Source organism: Panthera onca, chromosome C2 (genome assembly GCF_046562875.1).
Source record: "Panthera onca isolate mPanOnc1 chromosome C2, mPanOnc1 haplotype 2, whole genome shotgun sequence".
In the NCBI taxonomy this organism is placed as follows: domain Eukaryota; kingdom Metazoa; phylum Chordata; class Mammalia; order Carnivora; family Felidae; genus Panthera; species Panthera onca.
Window position 1 is genome coordinate 12,795,279 of NC_138347.1, and position 21,176 is coordinate 12,816,454.

A 21,176-nucleotide genomic window follows, 5' to 3' on the forward strand; every position below is an offset into this window, starting at 1 on the left:
AGGACGTCCCTTCCCTTAACCACTGAACAAGAGTCTTGAGGTTTACTCTGGTCAAAACTTGACAGCTCAGGTTCAGTTGTTAACCTGAGCCAATCCTTATCAACAGGGGCGCCTAATGTGCTGACTGGCTTAAGTCTTGGGTGGGAGCCATCACTGCACCAAGACCGGAAGAGAGGTGGCTTACCCTCATTGGGTTAAACCTCTGGGGATCCATTCCTGGAACTGGAGGTGACAGTAGGGGATGTGAAACTTGGACTCAACACCTTATGCAAATCTCCTGGGTGTGTAAGTAAGAGGAAGGTTTGGAATGGTTGTTCAGGAAGCCTCTGCCCCACCCAGTCCAAGGTCATCTTACTCAAGCGTCTGATTTTGTCCCCATGTAAGATATGGTTTTGTGGGAATCTAAATATTGTGTACTCATAATACAGACATACTTGTGACTACAAGAGGGGTTCATTTTGCATTGGGGCTGACTTCTCCATTAGGCACAGGGCCCAAGGCCCATGATATTTTTACCGCCCCACAGAAATGTTTTACTTTCTTTTAAAATCAGAAGAACAAAAGGAACTTTTAGGTTAAAGAAAATGTTTTAATATACAATATTTATATATTCACCTTAGTAGCAATACAGCTGTAAAATGTAATTTGTATTATTATTATTATTATTATTATTATTATTATTATTATTAGGGGATTGGGCCTAAAAGTGCATTGGTGAGAACCTGCTCAGGCAGCCATGCTGTGCATTCCTTCTTTACTGGGCTCTCCCTCCATAGAATTTAAGTGTTGCCAATAAGAACCGAAAACCTGACGCAAGGGGATCATTCCTTTGAATTCCAAGGTTACTACCCATTTGCTTAAAGAAAAGATGTGGGTTGTATCACTGTTGTATCAGATATATTATTGTGCTTGAAAACAGCAGTCCGAGGAGGTCAGGCTTGCTTGCACAAAAAAAAAAAAAAAAAGAAAAGAAAAGAAAAAAAATAGGAGGGAGGGCAATTTTCCTCCCATTGGAGGCTAATTAACATGGCCATGGTACACTAGGGTTAAAGCATTTTCAAGCCTATCATATCACTTGATCCCCGTTAACAATCCCCAGGGGGTACTGACCCATTTAACCCATGAAGAATCAGACTCAGGGAAGGAAAATTGCCTTTCCATAGTTTGCTACATGGTTACTATTTAATGGAGGGTTAGGTCAGCCTGCCATTTCTGACTCCAAAGCTTTTGCTTTTGCTGGTGCCCAGAGGCAACTACATTGGAAGTAAAATTTATGTAAACAGTTTAGCAGACCAAGTGAAGTGGGCAGTGTCTTAGGGTACAGGAGAGTCCCAGGAGCTGATCTAGTCTTTGGTGGGAACCGTTTCTCCTACATGCTGCAAAGTTGTCCATGATGCAGATGTCCCTTCGCCACCAACCTTTCCTGCCCTGACGTGGTCCTTTAAAGTCTGGCTTTTGGTGCATAGCTGAGGAAGTCTGTCCTTACCATCCATAAGGGATGCCCCCTCCATGCAAGGGGCTAATGGCTGGCTCCCGGAACCAGTCAACAATCACTTCCAAACTTTCCATTAACACTGCTGCTGTTCACACTCGCTTCTCCAGCTTTTTCCTTGCATTGCGAGCCTGAGTGATCCAGAGCCCTTTCCAGGGTCTCATTCCAGCAGAAACAATGCACAAAAGAAACCTGATAAGGTGGCTTCCCAGTAACCCCTCTTTCTCCACTTCGAGGAAACGAGACAAACTAGAGCAGTGGCAATCAAAAGTGGAGCTGGCAATACTGACAGCACTGTCATCGCCTAGGAGCTTGTTACAAAGGCAAATTCTTGGGCCCAACGAACCTTCTGAACTAGATCCGAGAAGACAGGGCCTGGAAAGTTGTGTTTTAATCAGCTCCCAGGTAACTCTTAGGCACGCTAAAATTTAAAAGGCTGTAGCACGGAGGGTGGGGGAATGAGGCTGTACAAAGCAAGAGTGTGTCCCAACTCTCTCTCTCTCTCTCTGGGTGGAGCGTGGGGAGGAGTATTCACTTTAGTAACCACTGTGAAAGTCTCAGTGAAGGGTTGGTAATTTAGTTTGGGACCTGTAAATTTCTCAGAGACCCCGCCCCTCCTATGTAAGGGGCTCAACACCCTTACCCAAGTAGACCAGCCGCCAGATCTCTAGCAGCCTCAATTTCCTAAAAGCTGGAAAAGCAGCCTCAACTTCCTCAAGCTGTTCTGCAGCGAAGAACAGCCGCCTTGGAGCAGTCCGACAAGGAGCAGGCGCACTAGCAGGTTGCCAGCCGCGTCTTCTCCCTTAGGCTCCGCCCCTCAGCCACGGCCCCCTTCCGGTCTCCGCGGCCTGGCCCCGCCCCGCGCAGGCGCTTGGGCGCTTTTCCCGTGGCGCTCCGCGGCGCGGGCGATTTGGAAGAATGGCGGGCAGTTGGTCGCCGGGTTGCAAAGGTTGCTCTTCTACTAGCTGTACGTGTGGCGGCGACAAGGGCAAGTGGGGCGACTCCTCCCTGTTAGGCAGGCGGCTCTCGGAGGACTCGGACCGTCACCAGCTGCTGCAGAAGTGGGCCAGCATTTGGACCTCCTTGAGCGGGGACCCGTCGGTGGCCTGTGCAGAGAGGACGCGGCGCGAGGAGGCTGTGGAGCCGGCCGAGGAGGAGGACAGGCCGCTGGTGTTTCTGTGCTCCGGCTGCCGGCGACCGCTGGGCGACTCCTTGAGCTGGGTGACGAGCCAGGAGGACACCAACTGCATCTTGCTGCGCTGTCAGTGGCCGCGCCGGGCGGGGGGGGGGGGGGGAGGGAGTTGGGCAGTGGGGGGGCGGGGGGCGGGGGGAAGCTTGGGGCCACCTTCTTTCCTAGCGTGCCGCACCTGGACGGCCCGGGAGGAGAAAGAGAGAGGGGTGTTTTGGGGCTGTCTAGGGTTTTTAAAAGCAGAAAAATCTGGGAAGGTGAGCTGTCCCAGGAAAAGGGGAGAAGGAGGGTCACCCCTGCGTCTTGGGCTCGTGAGACCCGTCCTTTACTGGGGTCCCCCAGCCCAGAAGAGCAGCGATTGAACCAGCATCTTGTGGTTTTACATTGCTCAGTAAAAAATGACCAACTAAATGAGGATAATACATACACGCGATAGTTAGGAGGATTAAATGAGTTAATGTGTATCATGAGCTCAAAATGGCTAGTAAGGGCCACTTGAAGTGATTTTTGTAACGGAGATACCGTTAATCCTCCCAATCTGTCATTGCTGATCCGGGTCTGGATTGCTTCCAGAGGTGCCTCCGTTAGAACAGCATGTACTTAGGTTGAGATTTTTGATACAGTAGGAGAACCTTTTTTTTTTTTTTTTTTTTTTGGAGGCAAGACATAATATGTATGGTGTTAAATCTTTCATTTTGCTTGTAGTTTCTGTTTTTACGGAAAGTAGAACTATCTTTTTCCAGATGCTTTTTTGTTCTGTTTTATGTATAAAGCGCCTTCTGTTACTTACTTTTTCTATAACAGTTTTTAAATTTTAAAAACTGTCAGCTTTAGACAGTTCAATTTACCCCACCCCCCACCCTGCGCCTTTCCCCATTGCTGCCATGAAAGATAAAGAAATGAACTCTTGGATTAATTTCCATTTCCTTCCGCCTCAGTTTGAGTTAGTTATTTTTACTTTGTCAAGGTTTATGACATCTATGTTCTGCTCTGTAGCCATAGCCTGGTCATTGAAGCTTAATGTAATGTTTGTATGGATTTGTTTCTCAACTCCAGGACTCTTATTAATACAAGAAAGCTTAATAGCTTTCTCATTTCTGAGTTGTTTATTTCATTAATCATCATCAGTAGTCCCTTCCCACCCCCACACCAATCCCCAAGAAAACTTCAAATTTGAGTGGTTGAAAATGCCTTTCTGTTCTCTTTCACATGAACGTCCTCTTGACTGCATGTACGATTCTGGGATCATGCTCTTTGCTTTTTCTAGGCAGGGACCAGCTAGTGCAAAGGCCCTGAGGCTGGTGTGACTGAAGAGCAGAATGAAGAAGGCGGCAATAAAAGAGAGGAAGGAAGGGGTCAGAAAATTCAGGGCCTTTGAGGCTGTTCTTCAGAATTGGAATCTATTCTAGTGAGTGAATAGAATAGAATTCTATTCTAGTGAATATTAGAATATTCTAATCTATTCAGCAAGGGAGTGATATGGCCCAGATTTTTCTTTGGAGGAAGCTCTGAAGGGAAGGTTAAGTGTGGAAGTGGGAGGTCAGTAGGAGCTAGTGCAATAGTCTAGGCAAGAGGACGTAGTGATGGTTTTGGGAGCAAGAGTGAGTTTCGTGAGGTGGAATTGCCAGGACTGATCGGTGGAGTGGATATGGGGGTTACGGAGGATGAGATGAATCAAGGGTGACACCTTGCGTTCTGATATGAGCAACTTGGTGGATGGAGGTGGAATTTACCCAGTTCAGGTAGACCGTAGGAGGTGAAACCAATTGCTTTGGACATTTTAAGTGTGAGGTCTTTTTCATTTCCCTCTGTCCCCCATCCCTTCCTTAGTGTATCCTGGACCTAGATCCTCTGGGAATGTTTCCTGCTTCTGGGGTCAGCTGTGACACCATCCAAGTCATGGCCTAAATAAAAGATTTTTGTCCAAGTCCCTGAGAGCTCTGCATTTGAAACCTGGGGGTGTATGCATTGCCTTTTAACATCTTTCTTGGTTTTATTTTATTCATTTTTAGACTAATTTAAAAAAATGTTTATTTTGAGAGAGAGCGCATGCACACGTGCTATCGGGGGCAGAAAGAAAGGGAGAGAGAATCAGTGCTGACAGTGCAGAGCCAATGTGGGGTGTGTGTGTGGCGGGGGGGGGGGGGGGTTGGGGTGGGGGGGGCTTGATCCCACGAACCCTGAAATCATGGCCTGAGGTGAAATCAAGAGTTGAACCTTAACTGACTGAACCACCCAGGCGCCCCATCTTTCTTGGGTTTAATCCCAATTTTACTGTACCTTGCAGGTATTCTTGGTAATCTGTGACTGAGGTTCTAGGTGTTCTAGTCTTTACTGGTGATTGAATTTTCCCCTCTAGTTTTACTTGTTAATGTCAGTGGTTTTCACGGATGAGAAAGAACTCTCATTCTGCCACCTTTTTTCCAGGAGAGGTACAGAGGTACATTTTGTTTTGAGCCACCTTGTATGCCTGTGGGACTTTGGGCTCTTATCTTTCCTGGTTCTCTGAGTTCTAAAAGGAAAATTGAATTAGAAGTTCTCTAGGGGCGCCTGGGTGGCTCAGTGGGTTAAGTGTCTGACGTCGGCTCAGGTCACGATCTCACGGTTGGTAAGTTCAAGCCCCACGTTGGGCTCTGTGCTGACAGATCAGAGCCTGGAGCCTGCTTTGGATTCTGTGTCTCCCTCTCTTTCTGCCCTTCCCCCATTCACGCTCTGTGTCTCTGTGTCTCTCAAAAATGAATAAATGTTTAAAAAAAAAAAGTTCTCTAAATACCTGCATGTGTATTATAGCAAACCACATTAATAAATTATTGTTACTTTGCTCTAGGTGTTTCCTGTAATGTTTCTGTGGATAAGGAACAGATACTGTCCAAACGTAAAAATGAAAATGGTTGGTGAGTAAGGCTATTATTATCTATTGGAATATGTGTATTTGAGAAAATGTTTATTTTTCAGCTAAAAATCTTTAAAAAGATCATTACCAGTAAGATTAGTTGGGATAAAAGTTTCTTTATGGTGGTCAGTATAGAATCAGCCATTTTAATGTATTAACTCTTGCGCATTGGTGATCTTTTTAGATATTGCAATGGAAGAGTTTCTAAATTTCTTTTTTTAATTTTTTTTTTTTTAACGTTTATTCATTACTGAGAGATAGAAACTGAGCATGAACAGGGGAGGGGCAGAGAGAGAGGGAGACACAGAATCCGAAGCAGGCTCCAGGCTCTGAGTCATCAGCACAGAGCCCGACACGGGGCTCGAACTCATGGACCGTGAGATCATGACCTGAGCTGAAGTCGGATCCCCAACCGACTGAGCCACCCAGGCGCCCCGAGAGAGTTTCTAAATTTTAAAGTCACATTCTGACACTTTCTTTTGGGTGTTTGGGCTTAGTGCTAAAACAAGATGAAAATTAAAAAAAAAAAAAAAAAAAGTCTATATCATAAAATCTTAGCCAAAGGATGCCTTAGACCAACGCTACCTACGTTTTTTTAATGTCATGCTACCCATAGAGAATGCTAGTCTCACACTTACACACGTGTACATGTGGCCTGTTGAGGTAAACAGACAAGGCTGCATGAGGCTGCAGGCAGCCAGCACGGGGGCTCCAGCAAGCCCCAGGCCCCGTGCTCCCGCTCCCAGGGCTGAAGGCGTCACTCTCTTGGCATCCCCGTCATCCACTGTGCTACAAGTGGCATCTTCAGTAAACTGAATGGGGGGCTCTGCCTGTATAATTGTTGCCCAGGGTGTGCTTTACCGAAGTAACTGTAGGTGGTACACAAACAGCTCAACAGAAATTAATGATCATGCATGTTTTTTCACGTGTACTTGAAACTTCTGGTTTTTCCTTTTAAAGTCATGCTAGCTAGAGTGTCCACTTCAAATAAAGTGCATTTCAATTAGGAGGTTACTCTTTTTAAGGAGAATTACATTAATGGTAGTACAGGTAGTATGTGTAGGTGGCAGAAATGGTGCTGCTGGCAATGCAGGCGACCTCAGTTTGGAAAAGCCAGACTTAGCTTGTTTTGCAGTTTGTAGATAAAGAAAGGAAGGCCTGGGGAGGTAGGCCACAGGACGGTGCAGTGGTTAGAGCTAGCACGGTGCTGTGTCTCCCCTCCCTTCTTGCAAAGTGTTCTCTCTTCTTGCCGAGTTTACTTTTTTTAAGTTTATTCATTTATTTTGAGAGGAGTGTGCGTGCACGCGTGTTCAAGCACGTGTTGGGGAGGGGCCAGGAGAGGGAGAGAATCCCAAGCAGTCTCCACATGCAATGCAGAGCCCAACACGGGCTCGAACCCACGAGCCGTGAGATCACAACCTGAGCTGAGATCAAGAGTCGGAGGCTTAACTGACTGAGCCATCTAGATGACCCCAATTTTACTTATTTGGATGCCACTTTCACCATTTTTGCCATATTCATATACCAGCTGTCATGTACTTACTATCTTTCATTACATTGACTCAGGATTTTATTTAGATTTATTTAAAAAGGAATCTAATGTATTACTGCCATACATATGTCATTTGCCATTGATTAGATGTTTACTACAATGAAAACAGATGTTATTAAACTCTAGCAGGGATGCTGTCACCTCACTTGTTCTGAGCCCAAAGTCTGTTCTCTCACTGTAGAGAGATTTGCACCTATGAGATTCGTGTTCGAGACTTCCTAGCACCAGACTGAGACTTTCTTCTTCTTATAATCATGATTGATAGAGAACTAAAGGGGAATTGACTCATCCTCTGTCAGCCAGTGTTATTTAGTCCTGTTTACTTGTATCACCTGAACCCATCATTCATGCCACATTACACTGTGCTAAATTTCATCAGGGTCTCATATTCCACACTTGGGGAAATACCGTATCGCTTTAGAATGCTCGTATGTTTTTGATAGGCCTGTCCTACTGAATAGCTGCTTGAGTCATTCTGCAGCTGGTCAACAAGAACACTTGTGGGTTTTAGAAATGTGTCGTTAAGGTAGGAGTGTTTCCTGGGTCCGTTCTGTTGCTTGTTAAGTTTCTTACATGCTAACTCATTTCTTGTCGAAAATCACCCTGTGATTTCTGGTACTGCTTTCTCAATATTGTTGTCCAAATTTAAGGGTAGGTTCTGGCCAAATCCTTGCCAGCTGTGAAAACAGAAAGACACTACAAAACTGGGGCGCCTGGGTGGCTCTGCCAGTTCGGCGGCCGACTACAGCTCAGGTCATGATCTCTCAGTCTGTGAGTTTGAGCCCTGCATCGGGCTCTGTGCTGACAGCTCAGAGCCTGGAGCCTGCTTCGGATTCTGTGTCTCCCTCTCTCTCTGCCCCTCCCCTGCTCACACTCCGTCTCTCTCTCTCTCAAAAATAATAAACATTAAAAAAAAATTAAAAAAAAAAAAGAAAAACCCTACAATAATTGTAGCTACTATCTCTTCATTGCTTCTCAAGATCACTCTGGAAGTGAATGGGTTTGCATGTATTCTTCAGTGGTGTTTACTCTGATTTTGATAATTTGGGATAAAACAATGTTACCCACTGATCAGTGTGTTTTGTATCTTACCTTTATTTAAGTATCCTTTCTTGGCTGATTACACCTGCATCATATGTTAGTTCACAGTCTTGGTAATTGTATATGGCAGCCTCATAAAGATTATGAGGTTCGATATGTAGTGTGGACATTTTCCTGTTCACCGTTGGTAGCATAGATGGCGTTCCTTCCCGGGCTTTATGGAGAAATATAAAATGAATAGAAATATAAAATATTAAAATATCAGAAAAACATAAAATAGATTTAAAAATATAAAGTAAAAAGTATAAAAGCCTATAGAAGCTTAATATATGATCAATGGCATATTATGTAGCTAATTATATTACCAGTGAGAACTTATAATTTACTGGGCAGTGGTTCATTTTGTTCTTGGCTCCCTATGGAGCTGCAGTAGTTAAAAAAGTCTCTCCGTATCTATAGGTAAACAATAACTAGAATGAAGGAGCAGTTAATTATGTGGAGAACTTGGATCATTAAGTAGAATATTTGTGAGTTGCCTATGTGGAGCATGTCTGGAGTGAGTAGAAGAGAGTTAGGTCGAAGTCTAATTAAAAAAGAGAAAGCTTCTCTAACAGATGCACGATGAGCGCATGTCCAAGATTTATGTCACTCATTTCCTGAGGGAATCGGAACATGGCAAAGCTGGTTTAGAGAAGGACACTCTCTGGAGAACAAATCTAGTTCGTGTCCCCCAGGACAATAAAGCCTCCGCCTTTGAGGTTATCTTTTGTACTAGCAGAGAACATTTGCCTCTCCAGCAGACTAAAATCATTTGTGGTGTTACAGATTGTTAATCTTACTAATCTGCTTTCTGTAAGTCCTCATCGAACTTCAGAGTCTGGGCCCTGATCCGTAGTAAGTGGTAAGCACCCAGTGTTACCTTTCAAGTAGAGCGAAGTGTGGCCCACGGGTCAGGCACTTCTTTTTGTAAATATATTTTTATTGGAACATAGTGCCTATCTGGTTATGTATTGTCCGTGGCTGCTCCTGTGCTACATTAGTAGGGGCGCGTCATTGCAACAGACACCATGTGGCCTACAAACCTAAAATATTTGTTCCCTGGATCATTACAGAAAAAATGTGGCCACCCCTGTCCCAGAGCGTTAATGATTCTCAGTGGGCTTGGTGGACAATATGAGATTAAAAGAGCCTGTGGAATCCTTTCCTTCTTTTCAAGTTTTAGATAATTCTTCTTAATACCAGATTGAGGGATTTACATTCTAGAAAAACTCCACATCAATATCCTCTCGTCACTTTTCTATGTGTCCCCCGTCACTAGGTGCTTAAGTCATTGCGGCCTGGAGGCAACTGTCCACACTTCTAATATATGTTACTACCATTTCTTTCCTTCCTTATTCATATGACTTAGTAAGGTTGAAATAACATATTTTAGCTACTTAGATGTTAAATGTTTCTGGATTTCAACAGTGGGATCTTTGTTATAACGAGTTGTACCCTGTTTGCTGAAGCACCGGCCTTTCGCTGTTGCAGTGTTCTGGAGACGTTGTACTGCTCTGGGTGCTCGCTCAACCTCGGTCACATCTACAGATGCACACCCAAGAGCCTAGATTACAAGAGAGACTTGTTTTGCCTCAGGGTTGAAGCCATTGAAAGGTAAGTTTGATAAATAAATGGTTATCTCCCGATTCCTCAGTTTTCTGCAGAAAAATTAGTATAAAAACAGCAGAACGAAATCAACACTATTTGGTTAAAATACATTTTCAAGTAATAATTTCTGACAAAAAGCCAATGATTTTTTTGTTTTGACCTGATATATTTGGCATGGGAAAATCAGACATACTAAATTATAAGGAGAAAGCACTGCGAGAACATTTTTCAGAGTAAAAATATGTTCAGTTTTTCCTAAAAAGGTTTTTAAGCGATATGTGTTGTCCATTTTATTTTCTCCCCCATTTTTTAGCCTAGAATATCATGAAGAATTAGGAATTTCAAAACTAGTTGGGAAAGAAGTACCTTTGGTGTTCTGGAAAAACAAATACAAAGTCTAACCATTTTCTTGAGTCTAGTGAAGAATCGCCTGCTTTCTCTGAGGATGCAAGGAAGTGCCTTCATTCTTCATGATTTCTAAAAAGTAAACATTTGGAAACAAGGCGAATGGGAGGCTGATGACAGACGTCAGTTAAAGAATTTCAGAGATCTTAATGGCCTTCTAATTAGCCTTTTTTTTTTTTTTTAATGTTTTTATTTATTTTTGAGACAGAGAGAGAGCATGAGCGGGGGAGGGGCAGAGAGAGAGGGAGACACAGAATCTGAAGCAGGCTCCAGGCTCTGAGCTGTCAGCACAGAGCCCGATGTGGGGCTCGAACTCATGGACTGTGAGATCATGACCTGAGCTGAAGTCAGATGCTCAACCAACTGAGCCACTCAGGCACCCCATAATTAGCCTTTTTTACTAGGAAACACAAAATTAAATAACTCGTTTGACTCCTGCGTATTTTCACTTATCCTAGAAAAGATGTAATCCTCAAGACTTTAAAGATGCCTAAAAATCTTATATATCAGGAAAGAAGAAAAATTTAAGAAGAAATGAAAGAGCTTATACTTTCATTACTTGAGGTATTTTGTCACTCGTGCTGAATTCCTCAGCTTTTCTCTTCAAAAGATTTAAAACAGTATTCTTTTTATCAGAATTGTGATTTCTCATCAAATTATTCTTTGATAACTTTAGTCTGCCACCTTGTTTGAAACTAGACAGGTTCAGATCAGAATTTTAAACTCTGCAAACTTCTTACAGCCCTCACACAAAAGAAGGATGAACAGGTACTGTTAACTGTTGTGTGGATGGAGGCCTGTCTGGAGAGATAGCAGATCTGTTTTGGTTTTAAGATAGGAATAGAAGACCCAGGCCCAAACAGATGCTCCTTTAATCTCCATGAGAATATTACTAAGATCTGTGAAAATTAAGTGAGGGAGAGGACAAGTGTGAAAGGACATGAAATCTCAGCTTGGTCGGCTTGGTACAAAACTTTCAAAAGTGGTACATATCTGTATAAAAGGAAACGTGGAAAACTTTGCCACAGGAGATTATAGTATTGAAGTTGTTTTTTCCTCTTAGGGTGGAATTTTAATGCCAAGGAAACTGCTTGGTTTTAGAAGTGTTTATTTACAGTTTTTTTTGTTGTTTGTTTTTTTGTTTTTTGGTTTTTTTTTAAGATTTTATTTTTGGGGCGCCTGGGTGGCTCAGTTGGTTGGGCGTCTGACTTTAGCTCAGGTCATGATCTTGTACTCTGTGAGTTCGAGCCCCACATCGGGCCCTGTGCTGACAGCTCAGAGCCTGGAGCCTGCTTCGGATTCTGTGTTTCCCTCTCTCTCTGCCCCTCCCCTGCTCATGGTCTGTCTCTCTCACTCTCAAAAATGAATAAATGTTAAAAAAAAAAAATTAAAAAAAAAAAAGATTTTATTTTTAACTGATCTCTACACCCAGTGCAGGACTTGAACTCATGACCCTGAGATGGAGAGTCACACGCTTCACCCGCTGAGCCAGCCAGGAGCCCCTATTTACAGTTTTGTAAATTACTTAGTGCCACTTCATCTCCCACCTCCTCTCATTTTTTTGCCTTCTGCAACTTTGTCTCCCATGCCATTTTTCAGAAATACAATCAATGAGGTTTCCACGAGAAGATAGTTCTTATTTGACAAAAGAAGTGACATACTGGAGTTACTACATGTGATAAAAGACTTCAAAAGAAATGTAAATTAATCAAGTTTTCTTTGGAGAAATACTAGCACCTTCTTGTTTGCTGTTTTGATCTCTTGGGTTACCAACACCAGGCCTGTTTTCCTTGTTTCCAGGCCAGTTTTTCTCTTCCTGCGTATTGTCTGCACCACAGCATCCCCTAACCTCAGAGAGCCGGGCACAACAACTTGGACGATTACTGTTGAAGTTGCCACATTGGGGTGACCAGAACTGACTCCATAGATTATTTACTACAAGTCCAATTTGAAATTATACGTGTTCCCCGAAGTTATAGAAAGCAAAAAAGCAGTGGCTTCCTCAGGATCTTTTCAAATTTTTTAATCACAGAATTTTGAACTATGACTGTTAATGTTTTGGCACCCAGCTAACTAAAGAGCAAGTTCGTTCCAGGAATGAAATACTTAGAGTATTGGAAAATATGTAGGAATATCGGGACAAAGCTGTTACGGAGAAAAATACGATTTTCTGTAATACAACTTCCTACATAGGTTGCTAGTAACAAAAATAGTTATTTTGTGTTTACTTGGTACAAACAGATAGTGTAATATACTTAGAGTTTTAATATTAACTAAAATGGATTTAATATTTGCATCCTTTTCCTATTTTAACCTTGTACTGCACTGTACTTCAGTTATATTTTAGGGTCCTCGGAAAAGCAAATCGTGCCAGAAGATAAAGAACTTTTTAATCTTGAAAGCAGAGTTGAAATAGAAAAGTCTCTAAAGCAGGTAATTCTGTTCTGTACTTCGTATATCTTTGTATGAACCACTTCCCTGTTAGTGAACAAGGGCTCCTCCACAAATACTCCTCACAAAGGCATCTGTTTTGATCTTAGTACTTTCATGGTAAGAGAGTGCTTATTTTATTTCAGTTGTTAGTAAAATTGATTTTGGGGGCGAGCCAAACTACAATTTAAGCTAAAGCTTTATGAAAAAAAATAATAAGTCATTTCATGCCTTAATCAAAACAGTGTATAATCTAAAACTAGTAAACTGTATTTCATTTCATGGTACAAACGACCCGATTTTTAAAAGCTCTTTATGTATTTATTATTTGAGAGAGAGAGTGCGAGAGTGAGCATGAGTGGGGAGGGGGGACAGAGGGAGAGAGAGAGAAAATCCCAATGGGACTTGATCCCACGAACCTTGAGATCATGACTTGATCTGAAATCGAGAGTCAGACCTCAACCAACTGAGCCACCCAGGTGCCCCAACAACCTAATTTTTGAACGTTAACATCTTTTCATGACCAGATAGGCAACATTCTGATGTGTGTATAAGAGAACTCCAGGTTAGAGACTGAGAACTACTGTTAATATAATGATGCCTTATTTATATAAAATTTAGTTTATGCCTCTAAATAATTTCATTAAACACTGAATATGTGTGATGCATATCATAGTCATACATTTTATTAATGATACATGGTGCAATTTTAATCATGATCATATGTGTATCTTAAAGTATTTTTTCAATTCGATAGATGGAAGATGTTTTGAAAGCATTACAAGCGAAGCTGTGGGAGGTTGAATCAAAGTTGTCCTTTACCAGCTGCAAAAGCTGAAATGTCTTCCACGTGCCCCATTCTGGACTCCCTGCAGGTAGATGCTTTCTTTTGTAGCAATTCTAGTCATTCGATTTCGCTCGGAATGGAAAGAATTCTAAATGGCCGTATGAATACAGCGCACCCTCTTGTATTGATCAGATGAGAAGGATTGTAGCATTACTTTTAGGATATATTCTTTCCCAAAGTCAAAGTTTAAAGCCGTTTTATGATACTTGCTGAAATTGGAACTTTGGAGCTTTTATTTTGATAAACTGCTATGATTTTCTGTACTGTTTTCTCCTTTGTATCAAATTCATTATTGTTCATTTCCTTTCTTAAGAAAAACTTATTCACCTTGAATACTTTGGGAAATATTTGATATTGAAGGACAAGAAAATCTTGGAGGTTTTTCCACCCACTGTGTGAGTGGATCTTTGAAGACTAATGCATAAAGCTCTGAAGAAACTGGTCAGTTGAGTTATTTCTCAGAACTGTTTGAAAACTTGCACAAGAGCAGACGAGCCTATGTTCCAGTGGTAGCAGAATTCCACTTGATCTGTTTGTTTACTACCATACGCCCCCAAAAATCTGGAATAATCTTCACCAAAGAGATTAGTAGTCATCTCTGAGGGTGGGATTCTAGGGGATTCTCAGTTTTCTATAATGTGGGACTTAGAGTAAACATGGGCTATTTTTAAAATCAGAGAGAGAATAAAGATTAAAACAAAGCATTTTAAAGTTGATTTTTACGAAACTGAGTTGTGGTATTTAACTGAACTCAGAAGTCCTGACGCCATGAGTTGTACATGTTTACCGGACCGGTTGCCCTGGGGAAGGCTGCTCAGGAATATAAGGGTAACCCCAGATTTCTCCAGGCCCCTTTCTGTTTTTGGGTGCAGATGAGGCCACGTGACATTAGTACTCAGAACGTAGGAGTAATTCAACTCGGTTTCTGCTCAGAAGTTCCCTAATTCTTTCCCAGAATACTTAAGGTACCCTAACCAAAGGTCCTAAGTCAGATCAACTGAATCATTTAAAGCTATTGAGTAATTTTTGACCAGTTGGCAATAGCCTCTAATAACTAGAAATCCGTGAGCCCTCTAGGGTAGAATGCGGGGGAGAGAAAGCACACACCCGTACCCGCTGGCGACGAGAGAGTCCTCTTGCCTCCGTGAGCTTGATGCAGTCCCGAGTGTCTGTCGCCTTAGGTGCTTCAGGGGCACATTCAGAAGAGAGGGGAGAGGATGTCAGCAGCAGGATTCAGCTGACTTTCTGGTTGCGCAGGTAACAGTACACCAACAGTCTCTTTGGGGGCTATTCCAAAGACAGGTGGTTTGGCTCCCTAATTCCGTAATATCCTGCTCATACCGGGACATGCCAATCCATGCGCCTTGAAAAGTGCTCATTTCACGAGGAAAACTCATTTGTAGTCGCCACAGTGCTGACGCCTCCCTGTTGTGGGTCAGGAGAGAAGCATGGCTCCCGGGCCCTAGGCTGCCTCTAGGGCGGGCCTTTGGTCAGCCGTCCCCGGAGCTGTATGTCCAGGGAGGGCCCTTCACATGAAGTTAGCTCACCGGTCCTGGGTGCAGACAGAAAGCTCACACACATTTTGTCACGTGGTCTTCACTGAAGCATCTGACCGGAAATGCCAGGAAACCGTCGTGTTCTTCATCTTTGGCCTCTGCCTGTGATGTCACTGAAGGGGTGTCCTTGCCACTGCCGTGGGACAGCGATGCCGAGGTTCCCAAACCGCTCACCCCAAGGGGTCCAAGCGGGACTGCTTTGTGTCCCCTGCATGCTGCACTGTGACACTTGCAGAAGGAGGGGGTCTGCCCGACTCCGGGACAGCCTCTCCTTGGGCCACGTGTCTCCCCAAAGCCTGGTAAGCCTGGCTTTTCCGGCTTTGCGTGAGGTCTCGTCAGAATGCTGCTTTGTAAACTTCACCCTGTCTTTCCACCCTAAAACCTACAAGATGTGAGGCAATGGGGTCTTTTTTCTATTCCTTGCAACTGAAAAACACAACGTGCCATTGTTTCTGGTTACCAAGTTCTGGTAAGTGGCTGCTTGTGAGCAGGAACGAGGGCGCTGAAGCAAGAAATGGTTGCTCCCCCCAAATTGCGTAAGACCCGGCAAGGAGCCTTCAGGCAGATCTGCCCTGAAATTGTTCTTCCAGCCATCCCCATAAAGGGTGCTCCCCAGTGCTTCAGGGAGAAGATACGGAAACTGGCACCAGAACCCATTATGTGGCCTTTACAGACTCCTAACTATGTCTGTGTAGAACGTTATATAGAATTTCATCCCAGAATGTGGGTTCTGTCCTCAGCAAATTCTCCCATCGTGTTTATAAATTTCCGAGCTCAAGAGCCCCCTGAGGTCATTGTTCTGTGCAGCATCAATGCCTGGATGGGTGATTCTAGTCAAGCTCTGGACATTTAAATTGGGCAAAATCAGGAGAATGCATCCTTGAAGAATGGGGTCTAGGCATTTAGCGGGAACTTCTTGAACGAAGAAGCCGTGAGTGAAGGTTCCCTCAGCTTATTTTTGAGAGAAGATCTCACGGGTAGCAGAAATTCCAGGTCAGGGTCCCAGTTTAACTGCTTTATGAGCCGTGTGACCCTGAGCAAATTATTTAATCATTTTGAGCCTCTGTTTTCTCATCTGTAAAATGAGGACATAATAGCCTTTCCTTGAATCACAATCAAATTAGATAATGCTTAAGAGCGAGTACTCTGAAAACAGTAAAGCATCACAAAAATAAACAACGATTTAACCTTGTTTAAAATGGGTTGATCTGATTTACTCTTCTAGCCGGTATACCCATGGGAGTCTATGGATGGAAAGGGAAACCTCTGAAACACTGTAATACAGATATAAATATTACCGTTTATTGAATTTCTTTCTCCAGTTACAAACATATGACCATTGTAGAAGATTGAAAAAATAGAAGCATGACACAAAGAAAATAAAACCTACACGTCCTCTCACAACTAAAAGACAATTATTATTCACTTTTTGGGGTATATCTTTGTAGTCATTTTTGTATGCTAATTTGGAATCCTACTGAACATACTGTTTTCACATAAACTACTTCATTGCTATGTTTCTGCAGTTATTAAATATCTTCTATAACCTGATTTCTCGTGACTGTATTTTTAACGAAACACTGATTTTAGAGCCTGTTTAAGTGTAATCATACGGGATGACATTCCTCACATCTTTTCATTTAATAAATGGAAACACTGTATCTTAAGACTTCAGTGATTACAGCCGCACTCACTCTTCACCTCTTCTGGAGAAAAAGTGAAAATGCCTGAAAGCTGATGACTTAAAATTTTGTATCGATAGTCAGTGCTGTAGATCTTTTCTGTTCTTCCTGATTAAGATAAATCAGCGGGGAGCCGCGTGCCTGTGAAGAAACAGAAAGCTCGTTTGCAGTTACTGCGAACTGAGGGAAGATCATCTGATCTAACCCAGACTCGTTTTGGGGACTGGTCATTAATTTTGTTTAGAAAGAGCTGAGTCCCGTCTGTCGGGAGGGGGTTTTATCCAGGCAGGTGATCACGGTGGCCCGCCGTCAGGGTCAATCCGTGTAATTGTAGTCTCTTCAGAATGTTTACACTTGCCTAAATTCTTGCGATGATAACTGGAAGGCAGCGTGAAGTGAGGGGGTCAGAGGAGTGATAGGCTGGACAAGAGTCTTACTGGCCCAAATGTGATTTGAACTAGAATCAGCCTCCTTTCGTTCCAGTCCGCTCCTATTGACTTTTGCTGGCCTGACAACATTAAGCCTAACTTTCCCCCCCCTAAACAACTGCCACGTGGCTTTAGATATCCTCCATCTAATTGTAGGCAGAGAGATGGACAAGGTCCCCCCCCCCCAGGGTCCTTGCAACCTTCTAGCCCATTTGAGCTAAAGAAGGAGATGAGAAATAATTCAAAGAGAAACGAGAATCCATGAACCGACTTTGCAGACTTGAATTCTCTTCCCCACGCATGCTGTCACCTCCGTGTGCCTCCCCCTGACCACCGTACCGTCATCAGGAGCTGTGGGTTTACGATTCTGGAGGCTTCCTGAGAATAGCAAATTATGAATAAGCAGGGTGTGTGTTTGATGGAATACCATTTTCCAAACCGAATATAAGAGTAGGTAACCATTTTGAAGAGAAAGGTTCTGGAGCCTTCAAAGGATTTTCCCTAGGGGACAGACAGACGGCTGCTTTTTACTCCTAGCTGCTTCCCAGGGATGACTTCTGCTCTTAGGTAGCGTTTAACGATCATTTCCTACGTACCCAGCACTGTGCTTGGAGCTGGGGGCTCACCCCTGTCTTCACAAAACCCCCTTTCACGGGAATCCTTACTCCCATTTTGTAGATGCAGAAACTGAGATTCAGAGAAGTTAAAGAACGGCCTGACTCCCCAGGGCTCTGCCTCACTTCTGCCTCCTCCATCTATACTGAGCTGCAGTTGGGACGCCCCCTTGGTTCTTAGCAATCAAATATGTTAAGGGAAGGTGAGTCACCGCCGTGTTAGCAGCTTTGGTATCTAGGGTTTAGAACCCTTTTCTGTAAAATGAAGCTGATTGGGCCTCTTTGACGCGAGTTCCCTCCACCTCCTTTGTTTCTCCCTTGAGGTTCCCCGGCCCAGCCGGCCGCTTGCAAGCCCTGCCCTCTTCCCGTGTTTTGGATCTCCGCCGCACTCCCTCCTTTCTGTCCTTTGTTTTACTTTAGTGCACTTACCACCACGGAAGTCACAGATTACACTTGTTTGTTAGCTTATTGTCTCTCTGTTGGAGGGTGATCTCCACGAGGACATGGCTGGAAGGGGATGCGGCCGCACAGTCAGTGCTCGTTTACGATTCAGCGGGATGACTTCTGCCGAGTCACCTGTCTAATTTCTCACATCTCCAGCCACAGTCCACTCTGCGGACTCTACTCTTGCCCCTCAGGCGCACTCAGGCGTCCTTTTGGTGGCGAGCGCACCTGCGGCCCTGCTACCTCGCTGCACGGCTCTCCCACCTATAGCCAGACCCGCTCGTAACAAGCTGTGGCCTTTCGATCGTCCACTCGGGGCATTCTCCTGAAACCACTCTCTTGAAGGCTAGCAACGAAGGTTGCCACAAAGTGTTCCTATCTGAAATCCCTCCAACTTGCAACAATTTGCTTTTTTTTTTTTTAATTTAAGGTTTTATTTTGTTAAGTCATCTCCACACCCAGCGTGGTGCTCGAACTTATGACTCTGAGATCAAGCATCGTGCACTCTGCTGACAAATTTCCAGTTGTCCTCCCCTTTAGAATTCTCTTCCCAGTTGTCCATATTTCCTAGCCATGCGTGGTGAAATATGCAGGGCCAAAATGGCACGGGGCCTGGGACCTGCTGTGAGATACTTCACTGAAGTCACCACACGGCAGGGGTGGTCAACACCATTGATCGTGGCCGGTCATCACTGACGAGGTGTGGAGGCTTCGTTATGACTTGGTTTTTTGCGAGTGTTTCCAAGATTTTGTCAAGCCAAACCACGAGTGCACGCTCATGCTCCATCGTTAATGACCTCTGACCTGCCCCTCCTGCCCTCCCCCCCCTTGCCACCCTCACCCGCTGCCCTCCCCTCGTTCTCTCTCTCCAGTCTTCCCTGGACACTTCCCGCCCTGTCCTGACTTCAGTGACCATCCCGGGTCTCCAAATCCCCACAGCCCGGTGGGTCTCCCTCAGGCCCTGGTTCCGAATCCCCAGTGACCTGCACCCGCCCCCAGGTACCCTCCATGTGACATTGTCCTCTCTCGTGTGCCCTGGACCTGAAACCCTGGTCACACGAACTCTTCGTTCCCTGCCCCTCCTCCAACCCACCGTTGGGTCCGCCCTCCTTTCCCAAAGTCACGTGTTCCCCAGCCCATTTCTCCCTTAGGCGTCCTTACTTCTTGCTTGAATTACAGCAAAACCTTGGATGGCGAGTAACTTGTTCCGCAAGATGAAGATTTTTAATAAATTTTAACTTGATAAACGAGCAATGTCTTGCAATACAAGTAAAACGTGCCACCGAATGTCACATGATCACAACTGAGCCAATGGTTCTTCTCTCTCTCTCTCTCTCTCTCTCTCTCTGCGGGATTGTGGATGATCATCTCCCATTCTTGGATGCTCCGTCTCAAGCCATGGCATTTGGCAGAGATCAGTGATTTTTCAGGACGTTGGAAGGTGCCCACAACTGGCACTAGTATTTTTTTGTCACTTCAAAGCACATGGACAGTCCTTTGCTCTTCCAGACAAGAGTAAGCCTAGGAATGCTCGCTTCATTCTAGGTCAGCTGCCTGCAGATAGAGACCCTTTCCTCTGCTGTCTTATTGCCAGTGACATTCAACACAGTATATGACAAGAGTTTATTAATATCGTCCTGTAGTCAAAATCCGTTAGTGAGAGTGAAAATCGTCCTGTGCAATAACCCTCCTCTCTCTTGTCTCCCTCACACCAGCCCTGTAAGTGCAGGCTAATTTATTTTTCTTCACAGTTTGTATTTTCTGTATTATTTTTTATTATATTGCAGTATTGTAATCATTTTTATATGAATATTTTTGGGTTGTGGAACAAATCTCTGAGTTTCCGTTATTTCTTATGGGAAAATTCGCTTTGATATTCAAGTGCTTTGGATTGCAAGCATGTTTCCGGAGCGAGTTATGCTCACAAACCAAGGTTTTTTTGTTTTTTAATGTTTATTTGTTTTTGAGAGAGAGAGAGACAGTCCAGGGGAAGGGGCAAAGAGAGAGGGAGACAGAATCTGAAACAGGCTCCAGGCTCTGAGCTGTCAGCAGAGGGCCCGATGCAGGGCTTGAACTCGTGAACAGAGATCATGACCTAAGCTGAAGTCGGGTGCTTAACCAACTGAGCCACCCAGGCATCCCAACCAGGGTTTTACTGTATTTAGTTGGTCTTCATGCTTTAATTCCCTACCCCTGATCCAGTGAACACACCATTGTCAAATGCATGTTCCCATGCTCGACATTACCACGTAGCACCCAGAATATAGGTCTCTTGATCTGACTCCTGGCCCTTGTTCTGGCCCCAGATGGCTTCCTGGCTCTGTCTCCCAATTTGTTTACCTGGGACTCTGAACTTCTGCCAACCAGAACACTCTGTGTCTCAATATGCCGTTTTTTAATATGTATACAGTTTTTACTTGCCCTTCAAAGTCCTGCTTGGATGTCACTTCCTCCAGGAAGCCCTTGTTGATTTCTCAGTCAGAAGTAATTTCTCCCACTTCATTCCTAAGTTCCCTCAGGATGTTTTTCTTGCCTCATTTGATTTCATATTATAGTTATGTGGGAAACTTTCCTGCAAGACTAACAAGTTTTTTTCCAGAGGCCCAACATGTAGGGACTCATATGTTGGAGGCAATTAATACTTGTTACATGAAGAGAGAATTTTCATCTCCTGTCTACTTTGTACAGTCACGATGGTAAATGGAAAACTCTGAAAAGCAAAACAAAAATGTTTATACTAAAGCATTCTAGATCACTTTTAATATTTCAGAATTGACATATAAGGATAAAAGAAACTATCCCAATATGCATTGGTGGTGTGGGGTTAGAATTCCATGTTAACCATGTAAATAGGAACTCATGGGAAAAATATACCAAATTGAACTCATTTACATGTGTAATTACCCACCTGTGATCATTCTGTTTTATCTATTTCCTCGTTCTCCTCCCACATCAA

At 43.8% G+C, this 21,176-nt stretch overlaps 1 protein-coding gene across 4 annotated transcripts; it reads left to right on the top strand.

Moving 5' to 3' along the window:
• Positions 1-2,366: 2,366 nt before the first annotated feature.
• On the top strand, positions 2,367-14,200 carry MIS18A (MIS18 kinetochore protein A). Of its 4 annotated transcripts, none has more exons than XM_078452841.1 (7): positions 2,367-2,753; positions 5,509-5,575; positions 9,635-9,820; positions 12,020-12,124; positions 12,556-12,652; positions 13,407-13,524; positions 13,810-14,200. In XM_078452841.1, the coding sequence occupies exons 1-6, from the start codon at positions 2,411-2,413 to the stop codon at positions 13,485-13,487; spliced, it is 879 nt and encodes a 292-aa protein (XP_078308967.1). In that variant the 5' UTR covers positions 2,367-2,410; the 3' UTR covers positions 13,488-13,524; positions 13,810-14,200. The 4 variants fall into 4 exon arrangements, with proteins under 4 accessions (XP_078308967.1, XP_078308968.1, XP_078308969.1 ...); XM_078452842.1 differs by having other exon boundaries at positions 2,369-2,753; positions 9,698-9,820; XM_078452843.1 differs by lacking the exon at positions 12,020-12,124 and having other exon boundaries at positions 2,369-2,753.
• Positions 14,201-21,176: the final 6,976 nt, after the last annotated feature.